A 25,749-nucleotide genomic window follows, 5' to 3' on the forward strand; every position below is an offset into this window, starting at 1 on the left:
ACATAAATCTCATGTTACATGTGTAATCCACATGTCAGTTATCCATTCATATGCTCAAAATGTGCAAAGCACGTTTTTTTTTTTTTTGCTAAAATATTATTAAGTACACACTTCCAGAATAATCAGCACACACCATAAACAGTATACTAAAGCCTCATGGGAGTTAGTTTTTGAACTAAAGGGCCAGCTCTCCTCCTTTTAGAGCACCTTGACCAATTGCATTACTTTCTGGTTTGGGAATTGCAGTGTCATTGACTGTAAGCTCCTACAACCCATAGTACACAAAGCAGAAATATCATTGGGACCTCTCTGACCTCCAAGAAAGACATTTTTATAAAGTTTTTGTTCCACAAAGTCTATAGTATTTTGACGGACTGCTCCCACGTCTCCAATGGTCTCTTTGTTCCACTTCCGTTTGACAGAAGGTACCAGTTCCACCAGGTTCTACAACAGCTTCTACCTCTGAACTCTGTGCTGCTCCCTTGCCGCCAGATCTGTTCCTAGTAGCTTATTTATATGCAGTCATATGTTACACTTGTTACTAATGGTATTTTTATTATTAGATGTTATTGTTATGCGGCACAGTGGCGCAGTGGGTAGCGCTGCTGCCTCACAGTTGGGAGACCCCGGGTCCTCCCTGTGTGGAGTTTGCATGTTCTGCCTGTGTCTGCGTGGGTTTCCTTCGGGTACTCCGGTTTCCTCCCGCAGTCCAAAGACATGCAGGTTAGGTGCATTGGCGATTCTAAATTGTCCCTAGTGTGTGCTTGGTGTGTGTGTGTATGCCCTGCGGGTGGGCTGGCACCCAGCCCGGGGTTTGTTTGCTACCTTCCGCCCTGGGATTGGCTCCAGCAGACCCCCGTGACCCTGTAGTTAGGATATAGCGGGTTGGATAATGAATGGATGTTATTTATTTAATTTTTACTATTTCGAATTATTACTACCTGTTCACTTACCTTTTATTTATTTATTGTATATAGCAGTTCTGTGTACACACACATGCACACACACACTCACAATACATATTTAACTGGATAATATATGCTTTTTGCCTTTGTATACAGTAATTCTGATTTGCAGTAATCTGGAATGTTTGTGTTCACCAAAACCTCTTCAGTTTCTCCAAAAAAGTGAATAGAGAAAGACACATATTGTATATGTTATAGCTTTTGTACAATGTAACTGTGATGTCCTTCTGAGTTTAGATTTGCATTTTCAGTGATATGCTGTTTTATACAAACAATCATTTGTGTGTTTTCTGTTGACAGGCCAGTGACAGACAGTGTACATGTGGCCTGGGATATCAACCCACTAATGTAGACATGCAGCAGTGTGTGTTGCAGCTCTTTGATATCTGCAGAGACCAGAGTAGCAGAAATCAGGAGGGAGTCTGCCTCACTAAAGAGCAGTGGACTGACTACTGCTCTCTAAAGGTGGGTATCAAAAGATTATTAGGAATCTTCCAGATAATGCTTATTACCTGTTAAACAAGGATGACTGTGTCTACACGTAACACATAATTGCCTCAAATTGGCACAGAAAAGTGGTATGAAGAGAAATAAGCAATTTCTAAAATATACTCTTAACCTGAACTCTGCAAACTGCAGCTTGTTAGAGAGCAGTGTGAAAACTCATTCTTTACAGTAAGCAGAGAGTTTGTAGTGGGACAACTTGTAAATGACAATATTATGGCACATTCAAAAAAATGAAACAGAAGGTAAAGAACATGAATTGTACAGCAGCACAATGGGCACTGAGTCATCTTCAGCTTCAGGTTTGTTTTTCTTGATTTTTTTGATCAAACTTAGAGGTTACATTGGTGAGACATGCCTTTGCCAGAGCCAGGTAAGCCATTGTCTCCTCTCACTTTGTCAAAACGTCCACATGTACTGTAGCTGGTAAATGGTCAGAAAGCTGAAGTCTAATATTACTGGCACACTATGTATCTATGTTATTGAGTTCTTTCACTTGTAACAAGAATGACCATAAGACATTGCGAAGGTTTGGGGCAGCCACCCGTATAATTTTTCCCGGCTGCACAACTGATTCAGTATGACAGACATGTTCACACAACTGAGTCCAAAACAGAACTGATTTAATATCAACAAGATGTCGACTTTAAAGGCCAGTAAGGAAAGTGATGTCATCAGGACCGGAACCAGAAGTGACGTTGTTGGCTGCCCCAGAGCCGGGCGGAATTTCCCTAGAATGGTCTGCAAGAGATCAAGAGAGAGAATTAGTGCACCATCCCCTGGTCCGGCATGGAATTACATGTACTCAGGCCCTTTAGTTGTCTCCTAAACGTGTGTGTAGCACAGTTAAATATATATATATATATATATTGTGGAAGAAAATTATGAATACAGACACCCTCCATTAAAGATGGCCCGATTTAAGCAATAAAACACAGGCAGGAGAAAACGTCAATCATTATTCTTTATCTAAATCTTGCAAGAGGCAACAAGTGCATATCTTATTAGCAACATGTTGCAAAGGAAAAAGTGTCCTCTGTGCTATATTTGTACAAATCATTGATTAGGTCACTACTCAAAAAATGAATTCATTACATAATCAGAAAACTTTTAACTTGATTGGTTACACCCAGTTGCTAACGGGACATGACAAACATTGATACCTTAAATTACTATAATTTAACCCCATTAACTAGGTTGATTGATAGTCCTGTTAGCTTGGGGTGTACTGTATGTGACTTTTTAAATGTATTATTTTTATTCTTATTTTAGGAGACGTATGGGTTTTTTCACGTTTATCCTGTTTTTCATGGTGTGTAGAACAATGGTCTAAATTTATAATCCAGCTAGGTACATCAACAGGAAACTTAGTACTATGCAAACTATAGAAAAATGATTATACCATAAAATATAGCATTTTCTCTTAAGGGTTATATAAAATAACATAGAAGGAAAAAATTTTTATACATTGGGCATAAATAGCATATTAGCATAAATAGCCATAAAAGTAATTAATAGCTTCTGAAACATTAGATTAAGCATAAATTAGAATTTTAAGCAAATAAGATAGGTCAAGCAAATGGTTAACTAAAAAATCAGTCATATTGCATTTTCTCGTAAAAAAGGAAAATTACCAGTATTAAGAGAGGAAGAATAGAACAGGACAAGAATAATGCACAGAAACTATCTGAGGACAGAAGAAGGGGGGACCAGGACACCTGTGTTCGAAAGTCAGAAAGCTGAGACACGATATCAGTAAAAAATAGGCCCTGGTAGGCATGTAAGAAGCCAGCTGGAACAGTGAGTCAGCAGAAACAGCAAAAGGAAGATGATGTAATGTATGGAAAGTAAAATTAGTGTATTCATGTATTAGCATAAATAAATATAGACAAATATATAAGCATTAACCTTAGTGTAGATACTAATGCAAGTCAGGACTGCTAAGTAAATGATTAAATAAAAGCACATGCCATATTTCTTTTTTAAATTAAAGCTTAGCTTTGACCACCAAATAGGCTAGGAAGGGAAAATGACGAGAGGAAGCCCATATATGGAAGAAAGGCCTTGGCCAGTGAAAGAAATGAGCAAAACAGAAAGTAAAATTAACAACAGACAATGAAAATACCGGAGGGGCCAGCTGCAGGGAAAGTCAGGAGATAATAACGGTTCCCATGGGAACTCAAGGTATTGGCCGGACAGGAGCAGAGGGGAGTCAGAGAAAAACAGCAAATGAGCTAATTTGAGCAAGGTCGGAGTGATAAGAAATGACTATATAAGTTTGGAGTCCTTAACTGTTCCGGGCTCAGCTCAATTTGGCCGTATTGGGTTGAGTCAGTGTTATTATTATGGTTATTTTATTGCAATAAAACTATACATTCTGTTTGCCTATCCCGAGACTCCTAATAGCCTTCATTTCAGGTAAAAAGCCTTCTGGTGACAATTTTTCGCCACGACAATAACAAAAAATGCATTTATCATAATTAATAATAAAATAACAGCATTAGCTTATAAGCAGAAGGATATGACAAACAGACACATGCTAGGTGCACATTGGACCAGGATTCAAATTCAAATTCAACTCTTACAATATGTGCAGTACATATATATATAGAGACAGAGAGAGAGAGAGAGAGAGAGAGAGAGAGAGAGCACCTGTCAAATAACACAAACAGTACAGACATGTGTTTGAACCTAACTGGGGCTCATCAGGTGTACACACCTTTGCTTCCCTTTGCAAGGGAATCTATATATAAATGACCTCCAGCAGGCCACTGGTGTGAATGTCTCTGACCAAATGATCAGAAACAGACTTCATGAGGGTGATCTGAGGGCCCTGTGCTCACTGCCCAGCACCATGCAGCTCGATTGGCATTTGCCATAGATTACCAGAATTGGCAGTTCCACCACTGGTGCCCTGTGCTTTTCACAGATGAGAGCAGGTTCACCCTGAGCACATGTGACAGACGTGAAAGGGTCTGGAGAAGCCGTGGAGAACATTATGCTGCCTGTGGCATTGTTCAACATGACCGGTTTGGTGGTGGGTCAGTGATGGTCTGGGGAGGCATATCCATGAAGGGACGCACAGACCTCTGCAGACTAGACAATGGCACCTTGACTGCCATTAGGTATTGGGATGAAATCCTTGGACCCATTGTCAGACCCTATGCAGGTGCAATGGGTCCTGGGTTCCTCCTGGTGCACAACAATGCCCGGCCTCATGTGGCAAGAGTATGCAGGCAGTTCCTGGAGGGTGAAAGAATTGATACCATTGACTGGCCCCACGCTTGCCTGACCTGAATCCAATAGAACACCTCTGAGACATTATGTTTCGGTCCATCCGACATTGCCAGGTTGCACCTCAGACTGTCCAGGAGCTCAGTGATGCTGTGGACCAGATCTTGGAGGAGATCCCCCAGGACACCATCCATCGTCTCATTAGGGGCATGCCCTGATGTGGGGGGCCATACAAACTACTGAGTACGACTTTGAGTTGCTGCAATGAAATTTTGGCAAAATGGACTAGCCTGCCACATCATTTTTTCACCTTGATTTTTGAGGGTGTCTTTGAATTCAGCCCTCTGTAGGTTGATAATTTTCATTTCCATCAAATGTTTTGGCATCTTTTTTTTCCCATTAAGATCTGATGATTTTTTAAAGTGTTCCTTTAATTTCTTTAAGAAGTTTATATAAATATATATATATATATATATATATATATATATATATATATATATATATATATATATATATATATATATATATATATACAGTACTGTATATCTATACTAATAAAAGGCAAAGCCCTCACTGACTGACTGACTGACTGACTGACTGACTGACTGACTCATCACTAATTCTCCAACTTCCCGTGTAGGTGGAAGGCTGAAATTTGGCAGGCTCATTCCTTACAGCTTACTTACAAAAGTTAGGCAGGTTTCATTTCGAAATTCTACGCGTAATGGTCATAACTGGAACCTCTTTTTTGTCCATATACTGGAATGGAGTGCAGCTCGATGGCCGTGAGAGGCGGAGTTGCGTGTTGCGTCATCACGCCTCCCACGTAAGCACGTGAACTGACTGTGAACTCAGTACGTAGAAAAGAAGGAGGAGCCCCAAAGAGCGCTGAAGAAAACATTCATTACACAATTGACAAGGCAGCGAAACAATAAGAAGCGAGCGAATGATGCATACAAGCATCTTCATAAGACACGAGGTATAAAAAAGCACAGTGTAAACCGTAACTTTAAATTAACTTTATACAAATGCTCCAGCTGCCGTTTGCAATGCCATAGTCGCGAGATACAAGTTTAATGTGAAGACACGAGGTATAAACAACAGTTTGGATCACTTTGTAACAGAGTTAAAATTGCTGTAGCGAGAAACTTTTAACTGCCGGGTCTTAGCTAACATTAAATAAACCCATGGGCATTGCAACATCACACAAGAGAGCGGCTCATGTGAAGTGACTGAACCAGCACAAGTTTAATAAACCTGATTCTTGCCGAGAGAGCGAATGGTGGACATAGCTCTGGCTGTAGCGTCATGGGGAATCGCTTCTACATTATTAGATGGAGGCCGTACAGCGCATTCGGCATTGCAATTACCATTAAGCCTCGCTCACGACGAAAATCCAATTTGCAACATACGCAAGGGCTCTGGAAAGGCAAAAGTCTTGCAACATTCAAAGATGATAGTTTGGGATGAGTGCACCATGGCACATAAAAGCGCTTATGAAGTCTTGAACCGAACAATGCAAGATCTCAGAGATCGTACCTAAATAATAGGAGGTACTGTAGTTTTGCTCGCTGTACATTTTCGTCAAACATTACCAGTTATTTCACGAGGGACACCAGCAGATGAACTCAACGCGTGTTTAAAATGCATGCTTCTCCCACGGTCAGTTATATGTCGTGTTATATTTGGGTAGGTACACCAAAAAATGTATACATTTATGCATGTAATGGGCAAACAAAAAATGTAGTATACCTGAAAGCACTGCAGTAGTACTCAATGTATCTTTACTTCTTAAACATTAATGTTTTACTGTTTAATAATTTATATGCTTCTTATATGTTGTTCAAATTCTTTTATCAAAATACCAGTAACAGCGCACTGCACGATAACGTGGAGTGAATACACTTGACATGAGCATTCATAGTATTCATCCTCTTTCTTTGTACGTTTATCATTCGTTTGCTCAGAGGTTGATGCGCATGCTGCTTACTGAGCAGCTCTTCACCCTAGCGTCCCGCTGCTTCTCTTCTTTCATCGGCATCTTTTCCCGTTAAAACTGATTAAATTAGTTTTTGTGTTGCAATAACTTAGTATGTTTTCTTTAATTTTTCAGTTAAGCTGGCACTTAAGTCTTCAATCTGCCTCAAGAATGATTAGCGAAGGTGGTAGGAGTGAATACATTTGACATAAGCATTCATGTTATTTATCCTCTTTCTCTGTACATTTACCGTTCGTTTGCTCAGAGGTTGATGCGCTTGATGCTTACTAAGCAGCTCTTCACCCTAGCGTCCTGCTGCTTCTCTTCTTTCGTCGGCATCTTTTCACGTTAAAACTGATTAAGTCACTTTTTGTATTGCGATAAATTAGTATGTTTTCTTTAATTTTTCAGTTAAGCTGGCACTTAAGTCTTCACTCTGCCTCAACAATGATTTGCGAAGGTGGTAGGGAATGAAAAGTGCACCCGAAAAATGTACAATACCCGAAAGCACTGCAGTAGTACTCAATGTATCTTTACTTCTTAAATGTGGTAGGGAATGAAAACTGCACCCGTACGCATCCGCCCACGGCCGCCCTGGTGCACGCAGCTGTGAGTTCATTCTACAATAAAATAAAATAAAGATAAAAAGACTAATAAAAATCATCACCCCAGAAGCGGATAGTAGACGTGACGTAGTATATGTGTACCAAATTTCAAGTCAATAGGTGAAACGGCTACAGGTGATTTAAAATCCTAGACAGACAAACGAATAGCCACGGTAGCGTATTATACAAGAAGATTTTACTGTTTAATAATTTATATTTATATACAATGTGCTTCTTATTTATTACTTCATATTCTCATATGATAATGATGTTAATGTTGTTTATATTGATTTCTATGTTATTGTAAGTGCTCTTTATTTGTGGAAAAATAAATTTGGCAATTAACGAACTTATTTTATAAATACTACATTTTATTTTTTTCTCTTGCACTCAGTGAGCGAAGCCACTGGGTGATCAGCTATATATATATATATGTGTGTGTAGATATGTACTGTGTATATATGTGTGTATATATATGTAGATATGTACTGTGTATATATGTGTGTATATATATGTAGATATGTACTGTATATATATGTGTATATATGTAGATATGTACTGTATATATATGTGTATATATGTAGATATGTACTGTATATATATATATGTGTATATATGTAGATATGTACTGTATATATGTGTATATATGTGTCTGTGTGTATATATATATGTGTGTATGTATGTATGTGTGTATATATATATGAATCTGTATGTATGTATGTGAATATGTATATATGTATATGTGTGTGTTTATGTATGTGTAGATATATGTTGATATGTGTGTGTGTGTATATATATATATATATATATATATATATATATATATATATATATATGGATGTGTATATGTATATATATATATGTGTATATATAGATATGTATATATATTTATATGTATATATATATATATATATATATATTTATGTGTGTGTATATGTATATATATATATATATATATATATATATATATATATATATATATGACAGCAACACTCATAACAATGACAACACAATTACATTGACAATCATGTTACGTTATTTTGAAAGTGTTTCCTTTTCTTTTTCATAACCTCTTTAACACACTACTTCTCCGCTGCGAAGTGCGGGTATTTTGCTATATATGTATATATGAAGAGGATGGATGGATGGATGTATATGTGAGTGTTTATGTATGTGTGTATATGTATGTGTATATATATGCTGATATGTGTATATATATATATGTATATATATGTGGATGTGTATATGTATATATGTATACTGTATATATGTATATGTAGATATGTGTATATATGTATATATGTATATGTATATATATGTTTACATAACCTCTTTAACACACTACTTCTCCGCTGCGAAGCGCGGGTATTTTGCTATATAATATATATATATATATATATGTGAATGTATGTATGTATGTATATATGTATGTCTATATTTATATATATATATATATATATATATATAATATGTGCATATGTATATATATGTGCATATGTATATATATATGTGCATATGTATATATATATATATGTAGATGTGTAAATTTGTATATGTATGTATATATATGTATATGTAGATATATGTTTACATAACCTCTTTAACACACTACTTTTCTGCTGCGAAGCGCGGGTATTTTGCTAGTATATATATATATATATATATATATATATATATATATATATATATATATATATATGTATGTTAGGCACTTCCTGTAGTTATCATTATTAGCTATCTGATATAACCTATTTTCATTTGTCTATCTTTTATTTTGATTGTTTGAACCCTTCCTTTGAGCAAAAAAATCTCTTATTGCAAAAAGCTTTTATAATACACAAGTGCTAATTTACTCTTTGCTGAATCTTCCTTAGCACAATATAATCTTACATCAGGATTAGGGTTTATACACCAGATCTTCAGTTAACCTGTCATTGCCTTAAAGTTAGTACTTTATTTGCTTACTGTAAATAAAATGTTAGCAGGGAAATAACAGCCATTGAAAACACTCTTCATGCTTTCTGAAAGAGTGGTTTTGCTTCCCACACTTTTTCAAAGGGAATTAAATTATTAAAGAACATGAAAATCACCCAAAGTCACATATTCACCTTTCTAATCTCTGCTTATGGTATGTCTAGCAGAAAAAAGGTAGAAAGCGTGCACCAGTCTAAAGATAGCAGAAGGTCACACTTGCTTTCTTAGCAAAGTTTCGAAAACTGGAACATGCCAGAGAGCTGCTGTGACACCCATTTACCTCAAAATGAATGAATATGATTTATTCTCTCTGATGGCCACAGTATACTATATGAACTTGTTCCAGAAAAACACTGAACTGTATCATGGAACTCATGGTAATCCTAACATGTTTGATAAAAAATTATACTGAGCACTGTGAGACAGTAATCACTGTCCATGCATTTCTACAGTCACCCATTTTTCAAAGCATAGATTCATCATGGGCAGCATGGTGGCGCAGTGGTAGCGCTGCTGCCTCGCAGTAAGGAGACCCGGGTTCGCTTCTCGGGTCCTCCCTGCATGGAGTTTGCATGTTCTCCCCATGTCTGCGTGGGTTTCCTCCGGGCGCTCCGGTTTCCTCCCACAGTCCAAAGACATGCAGGTTAGGTGGATTGGCACTTCTAAATTGGCCCTAGTGTGTGCTTGGTGTGTGGGTGTGTTTGTGTGTGTCCTGCGGTGGGTTGGCACCCTGCCTGGGATTGTTTCCTGCCTTGTGCCCTGTGTTGGCTGGGATTAGCTCCAGCAGACCCCCGTGACCCTGTGTTCGGATTCAGCGGGTTGGATAATGGATGGATGGATGGATGGATAGATTCATCATCTTCACGTACATTTTTCTGTTCAGAGTTTTGGGGATCTTGGCAACTGCAGACACAAATCAAAGAGCAACTGTACACCCCACAATACTCACTAATGGCACAGGCAATAATCAAAATTTATATGATGTCTTTGGATTACAAGAGGGAGGTTCTCATGAAGAAAATCATAGAATAACAAGTTCCAGATTGTAGAATACAAACCCCCAATCTGAAATTGCATTTATTATATACTATGGGACCATGCCTCAATTATCCTTTAATGTTATTTCTTGCATCAGATCTGAGGTAGTTGAAATTTCTTCTGAGCCCAACAATACAAAATCATTTAAGCATTTAAATTACAAAAACATTTTGTAGTTACAATAGAAGAAAGTCAGCAGATATTTTAGATACATCTTGTATGTTGCAAATGAGAAATTGATTTTGACAGGAAGAAATTCAATTCTTTTGACACTAACAAATTTTGTCTGCAGGTCTGCTCTCACCCATCTGATTACAGAGGATATGACAGGAGCCTAGGACTGTGTCTGTGTCAAGTTCAGGATATCAGGGCTGGCTGTGGTGCAAATTGCAAACAAACCAGCAGATGTGTCATTCATCTCATCTGCAGAGAGACCCTTCAGTTACAGATCACCTACAAAGATACTAAGGTAAATCCTCACTTTATTTAACTGGGTGTCTTCAGTTTAAACAATATTGAAATATTTGTGTAAATGTCAAATAAAGCATAGTATTAAAAGGTAAGCTATAGGATAAAGTAGATCAGTAAAATGAACACTTATTTTATACAGATTTTAACATCATTGTCAAACATGAAACCAGCTGTAAATATCAGAACCATTCAGAAGATTTTACAGTGCCCAGCACTGACAGACTTCAACTTGCCTGTTTATCTGGTGGAGGTGCAGGGTGAGTCTAAATGAAAAAATATATATAATAAAAAGGTTGAGTCAAAATGGAAGAAAGCCAGACAAGAAGTTTCTAAGTTTTGCTTGTGTATATTGAAACATACTAACTACATTTATTTTCTGCTATTCCTATCTGAATATGCTATGCATATTTTGTGCTTGGTCTATTTATGAGTTAACAAATCCATATTTACCTGTATTATGAAAGATACCACACGTGCTGATCACACTGAAGGTTTTATGCTTTGCTGTGGATATTGTACCAATATACTTAGCATGGATAGGAGGTCCACCTACCATACTTACACATTTGACTTCCTTAATTTTCATTTAGACTTAAACGTTCTTGAAAACATGTTAACATTTCTTCCAGTATCTCTACCTCACTAAGTCAATTAATAAAATACCATTCATCAAACTAAAAAGCAGACTGTCAGCTTTGTAAAAGCACCAACCAGGTCTTAATAAATTATTGTTTTGTTTTCTGCATATATGAGAATAACTGAAAAAAATGTGCATACTCTTAAAGGTGTGAAGGGTTTAAAACATAAAAATAGTTTAATGTAACTGACCCTGTATTAAAAGACAGTTTGTAGTATTGTTTCTGGTAGAGTATAATACTTAAAGAAAGGTTAGGCCAAGGATAGAATACTGATTAGACAATTAAAATGAATTGAAGGTGTAGTGTGAATATTGCTAAAAAGAGGCAACCAGGCATAATTTGTGAAAATCAAAAGCTCACATAAATTGCCAAGGAACTGGCAGTCACTAGACAATTGCAATTGGGAGTCAGGACTGGGAACAAAATAAATGTCAGAAGGATGTCAGAGTAAGTGAAACTGTGTAAATGGAGAATGAAAAAGAGCAAATCTAAGAAAGGATTTACATTAATATAAAAATGGGTTTTGTTAACCTACACCAAAATCCATATTCTTCTAACTTGCCAATGAACAGTAAAAAATGCTTGCACTTAAACTCAATCTGTTGTGTACTATTCCTGTCTGAATTATACTATACATATTGTGTGGGTTTTTTTATTTAACAAATAAAAAGAATTGAGGTCATAGTCTAATGGAATACAATGAATACTATTAATAAAATCCAGTGAAAAGTTGGCTAAGTCCAATGTTTTCTTTATCTTTAGAAACTACAAATATCTATTAATTGGGTATTTTCATTTTCAGTATGATGTTGCTATTAAATAAGAGACCTTTTTGCTATTCTTTGGGACATCTAGTGTTAACAGTACAAACAAACAAGTTAGAAAATATACCAATGGTGTAACATTAAAATGTGTTCAGAATTAACTGATATTAAAGTTGGAGCATTTCACATTTTTTATTTACTTCATCCAAGAGCAACATTTTTGCTTATTAAGTATGTTTGTAACAATTCAGTCAAATTCGTGATAAAAGAATGCAATTACATGTGTTAGTACACTACATTAAACATAAGCCTTTTAACAGTACTTTATAATCAAATTAAAACAGAGCACACATAGGCTTATGGTGGCTAAATAGCTTTTTTAGACAGCAGATATAAATTCAAGTGATGTAAAAATGCATTGATTGGTGTTGTGTTAGTTGTAGATGGTCTGTGACTAATTGTTCAGTTTTCTTAAACATAATTTTTGAAACTATAGTCAGTGGAGATGAAACCAATAATTAGCAAATGAAATGTAACTATTAATATGAAATGACCAATACAAGTCATTATTAATATTACTGTCTGAAAGGAGAAAAGAAAGTGAAATAAGTTCCCCATATATAGCTAATAATATTAGTTAAAAACACAGAAATTTCTTAAAATTATATAAATAAGTAAGACCTTGGAAAAATAACTGATTTATTATATAACCGGAATATGCAGGGTGACAATTATCTTAAAAAATGTATTCCAGTCTGAAAATACACAGAGGCAAAAGTGGCTCTTTGAGTACAGATAAACTGTAATGTGCAGTGCAGTCTGTTGTATGTTATACTACTAAGTAATCAGCATGGCACAAACAGTAATCCTGTCCTGTCCTTGCTATTAACAGCCATCGTTGTCCTTGTTTAATGAACAACAGCTCTATGTATGTGAACACATGTAAAAACAAATATATGTATGAAATGATTAGCATTTCAGCTTTCAGGAACAAATAATTGCTACTTTATCATTTGAAGTTATTTAAGGCAACATCACATTATGCAGCTTTTCCGATGATTTTTAGCTATAGCCTTCAACTACATAATCTATGAGTCGGATCCTGTCAGCATTGTGCTCCCGTAACACTCACATGTAATGTGACATACCCAGTGACTCACTTCAGCTAGTCCATGATTTGATTTGATTTTGTCTTTAGTCAAAGGGACAGGCTTTGTGTGCATGAGAGCTGACAACCAATGAATGCTTATCCAGCAGTGTAATGCATGTAATACAGCGGTAATGAATAAGGAATGTGGGTGTTTTGGACCTCACAAACAGAAGAGAAACTCAACCGTCTCATGTTTTTGTTTTATGTTCCATGACGGAATGGAAAAAACAAAAAAAGGGCAGAGATTGTGATTGAACTTACCAAACCCTTTAACTCTTTATACAACACCAGCTGTTTCAAGTGTCACATTATTGTCTGTCAGAAAAAGGGGCAAGTATAACTGTCATGGAAAGCACTTATCCATATTACTAACCGAGAATGGTAAACCGGATGGCATGGACGCAGGTACACGGCGATAGGACCATGAGACGTACTGCGCAGGCGCGTACAGCTCAACTAACGGAAATAGCAAATAAAACAACTGCCATATTGTGAGTGGCACTACTGCGGAGTGAAGTTAGGAATAATGTGCTGCTTGGGATTGTACAAACCGCTGAACGCTTTACACCAAATTCAAACACAATACTGCTCAACGATACACACACGAGCCCACCTGGATAAGATCAATGAACGCAGGCGCCTACAACGCGCGTCTGAAACTGCGGAAGCAAAGCAGGCACGGGTTAAGACACTACGGGGTCCGCAAAGGTCCACAAAGATAGTACGGAAAAGAGCACACCGATCAAAAAAAAATCAATCGTGTAAAAGCACATAGTACACACAAATCATGTGCTCTCAGCGCATAGAAAGCGTATAAGGACAATACGGAGAATAGAGACCCAAAGGCATTGGAGAGAAAAAAAGGCAGATAAGAGATTATGAAAGCAGTGGAATTCGAAAGGCTCAAACAAACGATGGCGCGATACACATGCAGACAAAGGTACAGAATATGAAAGCAGTAAAATTCGAAAGTATTGTAGCGTCCCACCCAGGTTGAGGGCTTTTTGGTTTTAAGTCACTGTTAGGTCTGATTGAGGGAAGGCGGAGTACAGCACGGAGGACTGATAGCGGGGTATTGATTTCATGTGGTAAGGGGGGGCGTTGGAGAGGGTGCTAGAAAGTTGTGTTTGGGGTTAGGAAGTCAGCGATTGTTCAGGTAAAACTTTTGTGACACTTTATCATGTCAGTCACTACAGTATCAAAGAAAAGATAGAAACGATTGCATTACCGCAAACAAAAGTGATTAATCATCAGAACCAGGTGTAATTGAAAAAATACCAGGACAAATTGAGGTCTGAAAAAAAGAGTAGACAACAAAGTCTTTTCGCATTCGCATCATTCAATGGGCAAAACGTGGATTTACACAATAATGGACCATATGCTATGAGAATCTGTGGTCCCACAACAGTTAAAGGAACGACAAGTTAAATTTCAAAGAGTACACAATTCGGTCGGGTGTATATTGATGATCTCGGAGAAGCGATGCAAATTTTAACAGGCAAAAAGAAAGGTGATGTATATATTCCGCGAGTAACATTACACACCAAAGGAGATTACAGTTTACCGTGAGAATAGCTTTTGCTATGACAATCAATAAATCACAGGGACAAACAGAAAAACTCGGATTATTTATTACAGAAACAGAAACAATATTCACTCACGGGCAGTTATACAGCGGTTTGTACAATCCCAAGCAGCACATTATTCCTAACTTCACTCCGCAGTAGTGCCACTCACAATATGGCGGTTGTTTTATTTGCTATTTCCGTTAGTTGAGCTGTACGCGCCTGCGCAGTACGTCTCATGGTCCCATCACCGTGTACCTGCGTCCATGCCATCTGGTTTACCATTCTCGATTAGTAATATGGATTCCAGAGAAAAAGAGAGAGAGAGAGCACAAGTATAATAATGTACAATATATATTAATATTATTTAATGCTGGTAATTTCTTATTGTGCATAATTTACCAATTAAACTTTATCATAGGTATGTATGTAAACAAAAAATGACTGATATATAGGGATCGCTACTATCTGTTGTTTCAGGCATCCGTGGTAGACCTTGGAATGTTATCACTTGCTTATACCACATAACAAATTCGTTGAGGAATACTTGGATCAGGTTTAAAAGAAATCGGTCCACTGGGACACCATTTGCTTAATGTGAACAGAAAAATGATCATAAAAAGATGTTTTGAAGTATATGTGAATACACCTAAAATTGATTCAGTTCCACATTGAATAGGTACTGTTAATGATCAAATGGGAGACTTACTAATTATGTATCACTAGCCATGTGCGCCCAACTACATTGCACGTGTTAAAGTTGTCTGTGAAGGGCTCCCTGTTTAAACACGGCTGCCAGTCGTGAACTGGGCCCTTCGTCTCACAGCATTATGATTTTTTATAAGGGAAACAAAATTACAAAACAAAACCCTTGGACATTGATTCGATAGGAACGGCCTACTCGGAATCACTGTCCGAATAGTAATTATGTGGTGGTGTAGGAGCATTTCTGCTTCTCTCCGTTCACAGTCCGTCTCGTTTTCACAACGCTGTCGTTTCCTCCCACGATCTCTTCTCAACCTTTCTCCAGTCTCGCAGGTTGCTTTGTGGCAATCCAAAGAGTAAGGCAATATACACAGAGCAATGGTTATAAAAGGGGGACACATAGGTATCCAGGCTCTTTAAAGCATAAATAGGGATCACTTCACTGACATGTGAGCAAGCCACGGTACAACTGTGAGATGCGCAGCACTCGCCAGCTACAACGTAACAATAATAATTTCCGGAACGTGCTGTTACGTTGTCATTCATTTTACCCACTGTCTTTCTTTCATTCATATGTTACGTAGGCACGTACCTTTTATCTTTGGCAATCTCATTCTCTAACCAGGCCTCAGGAGCTAACCAGCGTAACACTGTCCACCACCCCTTTCGTTATTCTGGCACATTGTTGACATCCGTGAGTAACAACAACGTACTAAACTGGAAGGTGGTCTACGCATGCGTGGAATTCGTGGACAAACAAAGATCAAGATCCAAAGGAATATTATATATAAAGATTAGTTAATTTAAAGCACAACAATTTGTTTATTTTGAATGTCTGCGTTTTGAGGTGTGACTGGAGTACTACAGTCTTCAGTAGTATAAGCCTGGAGGAGATTCTTAATGCAATGCCTATGTTTTAGCTGTCTCTCTACTGCCATCTAGTGCTTCTTCTTCTAATTCATTCGCGGACAAACAAAGATCAAGATCCAAATGAAGATTATATATAGAGATGATAAACCATAGAATCTTCTGGGTTGAGTTACAGCAGAGCATAAAATCAAATAAAGCATAAATCATCTATTTAAAACAACATTTACGGTTAAAGATAGTGTAAAGTTTGTTAAAGACATTTAAGTCTAAAATAAGACAACAAGATGATGCAGAGTATAATAGCATATTATATCAGCATCATATTCAAGCGAACCTTTCTTTGTGGCTTGAAATAACAGATTGTGTTCTTCAATGAAGCTTGTAATGTTATTTTGCACTTTATCTTATTTTCTTCAGATACCTTCTCTCTGTATCCATGTAGTGGTTTAATTAGATCCAAATACTTAATTGATATCTTTTCTCATAATCTTGTGAGGAGACCTGTTGTGATGTGCTAGGTTATGTAACATAGTATTTACTTTACCTCTCATAAGAACAATGCCGGAATTAAATTAGATACAGCAAATATGTGTAGCATTTGTTAAACATATATGATGTAGCATTTGTTAATCACCTTCAGATTCCTTAAAAATGATATTTTCAGAAATGCCCATGGCCATATCTATTGCAGAATGAAATCTTTAATCTTTTAATGATGTACAATTACTCAGTTTTTCTTGTCGTCAAATTTCATTAAATGTTTCTGTATGTCATACACAAGTGCAGAGTGTCCTACCTATGTCTCACTCCAGCCACAATACTAATCATGTCATATTATTGCTTTTAATGGTCATGATGTACTTTAGAACAAATATGTGACAATATCCTTGGTTTTTAGGAGTGGGGCTGCTGACCTGTGCTCTGAGTCATACTCAGAGTCATACTCTGATAAATCTTCTATTAACCATAGCAATATGGGATATTAGATGTGTGGGATACTAAATGCATTTTTGTTTTTTATTGGTTACTTAACACACTGAGCTCTGTCTTGTCTTCATTGCAAAGAATCACATTTTTTGTTGCTATCTTAGAACAAGGATTTCTTGGGATATTAAATCCAAACCCCCTTCAGGTATTGAACTTGTTTCAAGAGACTTACAAATGGAAAACAAGCAATGAGTTTCACATTTCCAACACATCTGACATTTTTGGTAAGTCTAAGATATATGATTCTGTAGAAAAATTTAAAAATAGCATGTTAGAATACAACACATTCATTTGTATAACATATTTTCATATAGATGGATTTTCATATGTGAAAGAAAGTAACTTTAAAATAATCATAGATGAATGAAAAGGGCTAAAGAGCTTATTTGGTGAAGATTACAATTGAATTTGGTAGTTTTAACTATAGACAATAACAATTTATATGAAGTAAAAATTTATATTTTAACATGATGAATAATAATAGAGGCAAGAGACTCATGTCTAATTTATAGCCAGAGAAGCTGATTTCAACATTTTGTTTCTAAAATATGAATATTTTCATTTCAGGGAATAACTTTTTAAAAAACATCAGTGTTCATAAAAATGTCACAGAGTCATTATGGGTAGAGGCAGGAGGAGTTTCAGAAAACTATGCCAAGATTTTAAACCCCACCGTTTGCCTTAATATTGGAGATATCCTTACCTTTGTTGTGACCAAAGACCATTACCCTGTTTATGATATGTAAGTCAACTAATTTTGTTTTATACCCTTATTTTTTTGGAGGATGTTGTTAAATTAGCATATTTAATTTTCTGCCCTGCAACAAGAGAGGACACTCTTATGGAATGTCTTGACAGGCTGGATAATACCTGGGGAAACTTTTCAACCTTTGCTTGATGAGTTAACTCAACCACTTGCCCAGCTCCAAACTATCACTATCTAATTATCCACAATTTCTAGCATCCTGCTTATCTTATGATGCTGGCTCCTTCATTTTAACACTAAAGCTTCATCCCAGCTGCTTTCATAACTGTAGACATAGTTAGGCCCCTGGCCTAAAGAACTTTTAAATCTACTCTTGTGATCAGCTCTGGTCAACACCTAGAATTTCTCAGTTCACAAAGCAACAGAGAAAAACTAACCCAAGCATTCCCTGGTGTGCTCATATCCCTGAGAACTATGTAAGGTCTGTCAGGCAACTTCTGAGGTATCTGCCTTTAAAGGGCTACATGGTTCTGCTTTTTTCATCAGGGACCATGTGTTGTCTGTCACCTAATGGGCTGTAGCATCTTGGCTTCCTGCCAGTCTTCCTGAACCTCATCTGTTGCAGGGGAAAAAGTCTCAAATCTCCTAACTTATAAACTATTACTGTACCCTGATTCAAAGATATTTTGGATTTTCAGTAACCTTCCTTGGCCTCACTGTTTATTCCATATGAAATGTTTTGCACCTTTGATCTTCTAGCTCCTAGGTGGAGCCTCTTCTAAATACTCCTTAATGTTCTCCGACCCACCCCAGCCCATCTTTCTTACACACAAATTTTTGTTCTTCCTCTTTTTCTCTTTTGTATGACAAGGTTTAACACCCTCACTTAGCCCTAGCCATCCCATGCTGGCATAGTACTATGGAACTCTCTGTTGTTGCAAAGCTTTTGTGGAACTGTCCTCTGAACTCTAGAACCATTATTGCTTTAAGCCTTTACCCTTCGTAGCTTCTTAACAATCTGGCACACATTCACAGTCTTTTAATATTTCACTATTTGTATTGTGTCTAACCATTGTTCATAACAGAAATGTAGACTCAATGCATAGTTTGTTATACTGGGTATTATGTAGTGCAGTATGGAGTACTTACTGCAGTATGCAGTAAGTGTGGCTGGAGAACTGGACCTTTGTCCAGTTTTTATGTTCAGTTTCCACCATTAGCTTTCTGAATGGATTGGGTCTTAATCATATACAAAGACATTTAATCTGCTTGTGCTTTGTATATAAATATACATACAATATATATAAATAGTTGTACATTTGATCTGAACTTGTGAAGCTTCTTGAGTATGGGAAAGTTGGTGTATAAATAAAATATATTATTGGCAAGTTGTTTGGAATTTTCCCTGAAAGTGTAAGCATGCATGCAATCATATGAAAAGTAAGTACACGTCACTGAAATTGTTGACTTTGTTAACATATTTGAACAGGAAAACAGTAGATCTTTATGCAAACAATACCTACAGATGAAGGTGATAAATATACTTAAAAATACAAGGAAAATTTCCATTTTCAGTCATTTATTAAACAAAAATATTAATATATGTAATTTTTGTGCAAAAAGAAAGTCCGCCCTTGACCTCAGAAGCTGGCATTTCTTCATTTAGCAGAAATTACATCTTGTAGGCATTTTCCATATCTGCCCACCAGTCTCTGACGTCAACATGTTGAAATTTTTTACCATTCCTCCATGCAGAATCCCTTCAGTTGCAAGATGTTCAAGTTTTCTTGCATATACTGCCTGTTTCAAATCCCCACACAACATTTCAGTGGGATTCAAATCAGGGTTTTAACTAAGCTTGTCCAAAACCCTCCATTTCTTCTTTCTGAGCCATTTTTAGTGGATTTGCTTGTGTGCTTTGGAAGATTATCATGTTGAAAAGTCCATTCTGATTCAACTTCAACATTTGGACAGATGGCCTCACATTCTCCTCAAGCATACTTTGATATGGCGCAGAATTCATAATTAATATGATGACTGCAGCTGTCCAGAACTTGAGGCAGCAAAGCAGCCCAAAACCATGACATTTTCACGACCATGCTTCACAGTTGCAGATTCTTCTCCTGAAATGCAGCCTTCATTTTGCGGCAAACATATCTACTGTTACTGTGACCAAACAATTCTACTCTGATTCATCTGTCTATGCACATTGTTACAGATGGCCTGATCTTTGGCGATATGCTTAACTGCAAACTGTAGTCTTATTCTAATGTTCTTTTTGGACAGCAAAGGTTTTTCCCTGGTACATCTTGCATGCAAGTGAAATTTATGCAAATCTCCTGGATTGTAGATGCATGCACTTTGACACCAACTTTTTCAAGAGTTAGCCACTTGAATACTTCTTTATTATCAAATGGTCAGCTCTTAGGCTGAATTGGCTGGACGAGCCAGTCCTGAACAAATTTGCAGTTACTTGAAACCTAGGCCACTTGTAGATCATTTTTCTTATGGTAAAATAATTGATTTCAAATAATTTGTCAATCTTTTAAAATCCCATGCAAGACCCATACACATCTACAACCTTTTTTTCTGAGGAAGAAGGAGAGAGTCATGATGACACCACACACATCAGTAGCAAAGAGAATACCAGAACCTAGATGTGTGCATTTTAAATAAGACATGTTTCATCTGCATACTCCCTAAGGAGGGTCTAATCATTGGCACCAAATCTGGAATCCCTGTTTCTCAGTTGATGGATTTGAAGTCGTGATAAATGTAGGTCTGTACTTACAGTACTTTTTTCAGGTGACAAATCTGAATTTTTTAAAATTTAGAATATGAAAAGGAATACACCATGTTAATTGTATGTGCCATTTATTCAAATACTTTATATCACATTTATCTGTAGGCACTGTTTCTTTGCATGAAGATCTAATGTTTCCCTGTCTATGGGGTGTACTTACTTTTTCACATGACTTTATATACTGTACACTATATATACAAATAAATAAGTATTCAAAATATCCAAATAAGTAATAGTCACATGCTGTTAGATCAGGGCTGTATGGGGGATGTGGAAGACATTCAAACTGCAGCAGTTGCATTGCATCCATTGTTGCAGCCACTGCATGCCTGACATGTGTTCTCATGGAGTAGCAAGAGTGTTTTGACAGCAGTCCTTTTCCTTAGCTGCAAATTGCAAGTTTCAGTTTCTCTCTAAGCATAGCATAATACATGGTTCTGATCTGTGATTTTCCATATTCCTTTAAAATGTAGCAGAATAGGACCCTTCATGTCCCAAAAGATAGTCATCATGATTTTCTTGATGGAGGGCTATTGCTTGAATTTCTGTACATGTTCACACTACCATAAGCCATTGCCAGTGTGTTGTATTGCATCAGCTTCTGTCCATTGTGGTTACCGCATAATTTCCAAATTGCCTTTATTTTTGATTTACTCTCACAGTTACCCTATCATTGCACCAGTGGTTGTCAGATGATAAGCTAGTAGTAGGCTAGAGAAGCAAGCTGTCATTATGTTATGCTGAATGAAGGTTATCAGATAGTCCAGTGCTCCTCAAGTTCAGTCTTGGAAGCATCCTATAGCTGCAGGTTTTTTATCCAACCAGTTTCGCAAACAGGCAGTATTTTTACCTTTTATTGATTAATCAACCAAATTTTTCTGTTCTTATTGTGCATTCAGAAAAGTGCAGTAATGTGAGATTCACATTAAAGAGAAAAAATTGTATTTTTTGCTGCATCTTTCAGTTTTGTCATTTTCGTTTTAATTCACTACTTCTTAAGTTCTTATTAGGAAATTATAGGTTAAATAACTAAAATTAAAAAAAAATATATATATAAAAAATATTAAATATTAAATAAAAAATATTAAAAATGAATCAATCACATGTAAATTCTTGCTTCATTCTGTAAATATTTAAGGTATTCATTTTCTTATTTCTGGATTGATACAAAAAATATATAAAAAGAAACTGAGAAGAAACAGCTGACTTAATTTATGTCATAATCCAATTAAAAAAAAACTGGTTAGGACTGAGAACCACTGAGACAGCTGACTGTCTTTAATAGTCTTATTTACGGGATTATTGTCTTTTGTCTAAAAGGACAACTACTACTGCTATCTTTCTGATCAGGCTTACTCTCATAGTATATAAACATTTATATGGTCATTATTGTCACATGTCACACTGAGAACAACAAAATTCTTACTTTCATGTGTTAATGATGCGGTGGGCTGGCGTCCTGCCCGGGGTTTGTTTCCTGTCTTGCGCCCTGTGTTAGCTGGGATTGGCTCCAGCAGACCCCCGTAACCCTGTAGTTAGGATATAGCGGGTTGGATAATGGATGGATGGATGTGTTAATGAACATAAAACACATCGCCAATCTCTGGCACAATGATTAGTGAGTATAATTACCTTACCTCAACAATTCTGTTTTCTTTACCTAAAAAAATCTTAGAAAACATTAATCATATAGTAAAAGGTGTTCAGGAGAAATACTGTATGTAATAAACTGTGTTTTTTTTTTTTAAAGATTCGATAACAGGGCTTAAAATGAGCTGGTACTCACCATTGTGGAGTACCGGCACTTCTGAATTTTACAGTGTTATGTACTGCCACCATTTGTTGCATACCTGCAAGATTTTTCAGTGTACCAGCTTACATGACACCACCCCCAGTCACCGCTCTTTATGTTGTTTGAAAATATAAGGGACATCCCCCCTTCACTTCTTCAATTAACAGTGAGTTATTTCCAGAGTGCCACTCCATTAAGTATTAAATATAGGGTACTATATACTATTTTGTCTAGCCACTTCAGGCAATGAATAAAACTATTGGTTATTAATCAGTAAGCAAGTTAAAGGTGGATTGCACAGGTAAGAAACCAATCCCTTGTCCCTGTAACTGTGATATTATATGTCTCTAATAGTATTTTAAACATATCTACCCCAGCTGCAGGTTAATCTCATTTTTATCTTTTTCCTTCCAGCAACAATCTTTACAACACCAAAAGCAAATTTGATTGGGGAGACTTCCGAAGCCTGGCTGAAGAAATGAATCTGATGAACAGTGACTTGACACTTTTCTTACACTCTTTTCAGCAACCAGGAGTGTATGTCCTTAAACTGAGCAGTAACCAGCATAAAAAGATGGTGTGTTCCAAATCTCTTATCTTGTTTGTATGATAAAAGAATGACCCAGGCTAGTCTAATGAGCAGGAGTCTTATCATTTAGTAACAACATCTGCACTTAGTGCTGCAGTATACTGTAAATGCTAATAGATTAAAAAGGAATAACTAATAGTGAATTGCATTCATTATACTTCACTACTTAGACTAAATCTTGTGAAACAGTTATGCTGATAAAAAGAAGCTGCATGTGACATTAATTTCAAACAAATGTAATGTGACACCCACTACTCCTGACATGACTTGAAGATTTGAACTGAGAACAGCAGTGCACTTCTAAAAGAACACCTAGAGCTGTGGCAGGTTTCCAAAAAGATGCATATATCTATATAATTTTGAAAAGGTTACTAATTTCAGTATTAGTTTGCTTGAAGGCTGTTTACAAGCAACATAAAGAAAAAAAAAACAGGGGCTGTTGTGTCCATCACCACTGCTCTGCTTATCAATTCTTCCTTATTTCGCTGGTGTTATTAAAAAAAAAAAACACCTTTCCAATGTACGGTATGCTCACAGGTGACTCATCAATGCTAATTCAATTCATTTGATTCTCTTAAAAGTATAGCTCAGCAAATATGCCCAAGATATTTGAATTATCATATCAATCAAGCCACTTTCTGAAACTGCTTTATCCATTACAGGGTCATGAAAACATGGGGCCTATCCTGGCAACATTGGGTACAAGAAGAGGAGCTAAACCTGAATGGACTGTCAGCTCTTTATTGGGCACACACACACTCACACACACGCACACACTCACACCCACACACAAACACACTCTCTCTCTCTCTCTCTCTCTCTCTCTCTCTAGCTAATTTAAAGCTGCCAATTTCAATTCCTAGCAATTAATTTCATCCATCAATCCATTCATTATCAAACCCACTTGCTCTGAGTCAGGAGTCTGGGGTTAATTAATTTCAATAAAATGTACTCTTATATAGCACATTTTCCCTAATAAAACATTGAGCAATACACTATTACAATTGTATTATGATTAAAAAATAAAAAATAAATCAAATGCTGCAAAGCAATTCTAGCTATAATAATTGAAATGTTCAACAGATTATCAACAGATTCTGACACCTAATTCACTGCATGACAGTAAGAAGAGAAAGACAATGAGAAAGACTTTGTAACATCTGTTGAATCCCTGTAAATTATTCACATTCCTTAAAATAGGAGTTTTAAGGACAATTACTTGGGACCTAGCTTTTATTTTACAAAGAGCTCTGGAATCTGGCAGGTATAATGTCAGCAAATCCTTTTTCCAAAGCAGAGTATTTACAACACAGAGAAACTGTTTGAATAGATAAATAGGTTGTTAAAAATTGCCACATCCTAACATATGTAACACTGAGGTTTTTGGAAGAAATTGGATTTTAAGATTGTAGAACTTTACTTTCACAATATCTGGTCCACTACATGCCACTGATCTTTTTGTTCTTCTCTTTTAGTATATTCGTGTCATGCCTCCTGGTGCACGATGCTATGAAGACAGGCCATTTTTTCCCAGTATTCCTCGGCATATGATTCATTTGGGAATTGCAAGAATACCAAACCTTCTCCTGAAGCCAGACTGGCCAGCTATTGCTGGATTGATGGCTGGAGCCATCATCTTATTTATTATGTGCATTGTGTTACTGGTAATGTGGTGACAATTATATGAAAGTAAATATGGTATTTTAAAGATTTCATGCACCATTTACACATATGGTAAACAGTAAATAGAATAGTCTAGGCCATCTATGCATTTGCAGAGTAATACTGTATAATCTCCTGAGGATAATGAAATGCATTGGGAGGATGGGAGGATGAGAGTGATAAGCCCTTCATGATATTAGACGAGGCAACCTGCAAAATGTCATGGTACATACAGCTGTTAGGTGTTTGCATACTCAGAATGAGTCAGCATTACAAAATGATCTCAGTAACTTTCAAAGCAATCTGCTGCACTCTAGTGGAAGTTTGATATGTGTATAATGCTCACCCATCCATTTTCATTTTCAAAACCTGTTTTTCCAGTGAAGGGTCATTGAAAACTTATACTGGGGGAATTGGCATAAGGCAGGATAGAACAAAGTATGCTTGTTTTTTATATGTGACAGTTTTGTACCAATTGGAAAGATTTTAATTAGGATGAGTGTCTCCCACATTATGATGTAAACATTGGCCTTTAAGCAGCTTTGAAACAATTAATTGCAATATCTTGTGCTTTCTGACTATTCTAACAGCAAATGTTTTTTCTTGACAGGAAAGCTTTCTAGTGTGAACCTGCAAGCCTTGATCTTCTTTGCCAGTGTTAGTTCAGATAATTCTTTGGACCAATCCCTAGACTTGTAATTGACACCATCAGTTATGACTGATTTTTTTCAGGCATGGCCCTTGTGTAT

The 25,749-nt window shown here is 36.6% G+C and overlaps 1 protein-coding gene across 1 annotated transcript; it reads left to right on the top strand.

Annotated features, from left to right (window-relative positions):
• The first annotated feature begins 1,295 nt into the window (after positions 1 to 1,295).
• Positions 1,296 to 25,130, top strand: LOC127529201 (uncharacterized). The gene is made up of 7 exons (XM_051932188.1): positions 1,296 to 1,430; positions 10,591 to 10,767; positions 10,909 to 11,026; positions 17,553 to 17,672; positions 18,016 to 18,190; positions 23,164 to 23,326; positions 24,814 to 25,130. Exons 1-7 carry the CDS (start codon positions 1,320 to 1,322, stop codon positions 25,012 to 25,014), a joined length of 1,065 nt encoding a protein of 354 aa, XP_051788148.1. The 5' UTR covers positions 1,296 to 1,319; the 3' UTR covers positions 25,015 to 25,130.
• The last annotated feature ends 619 nt before the right edge of the window (positions 25,131 to 25,749 follow it).

Source organism: Erpetoichthys calabaricus, chromosome 9 (genome assembly GCF_900747795.2).
Source record: "Erpetoichthys calabaricus chromosome 9, fErpCal1.3, whole genome shotgun sequence".
In the NCBI taxonomy this organism is placed as follows: Eukaryota; Metazoa; Chordata; class Cladistia; order Polypteriformes; family Polypteridae; genus Erpetoichthys; species Erpetoichthys calabaricus.

What these genes read in the sequence shown, in the direction of transcription:
- LOC127529201 (XM_051932188.1), top strand. Translation starts at nt 1,320, where the DNA reads ATGCAGCAGTGTGTGTTGCAGCTCTTTGATATCTGCAGAGACCAGAGT. An exon ending in TCACCTACAAAGATACTAAG is followed by an intron (nt 10,768 to 10,908) that starts GTAAATCCTCAC and finishes TATTTTATACAG; the next exon opens with ATTTTAACATCATTGTCAAA. An exon ending in CAACACATCTGACATTTTTG is followed by an intron (nt 17,673 to 18,015) that starts GTAAGTCTAAGA and finishes TTTTCATTTCAG; the next exon opens with GGAATAACTTTTTAAAAAAC.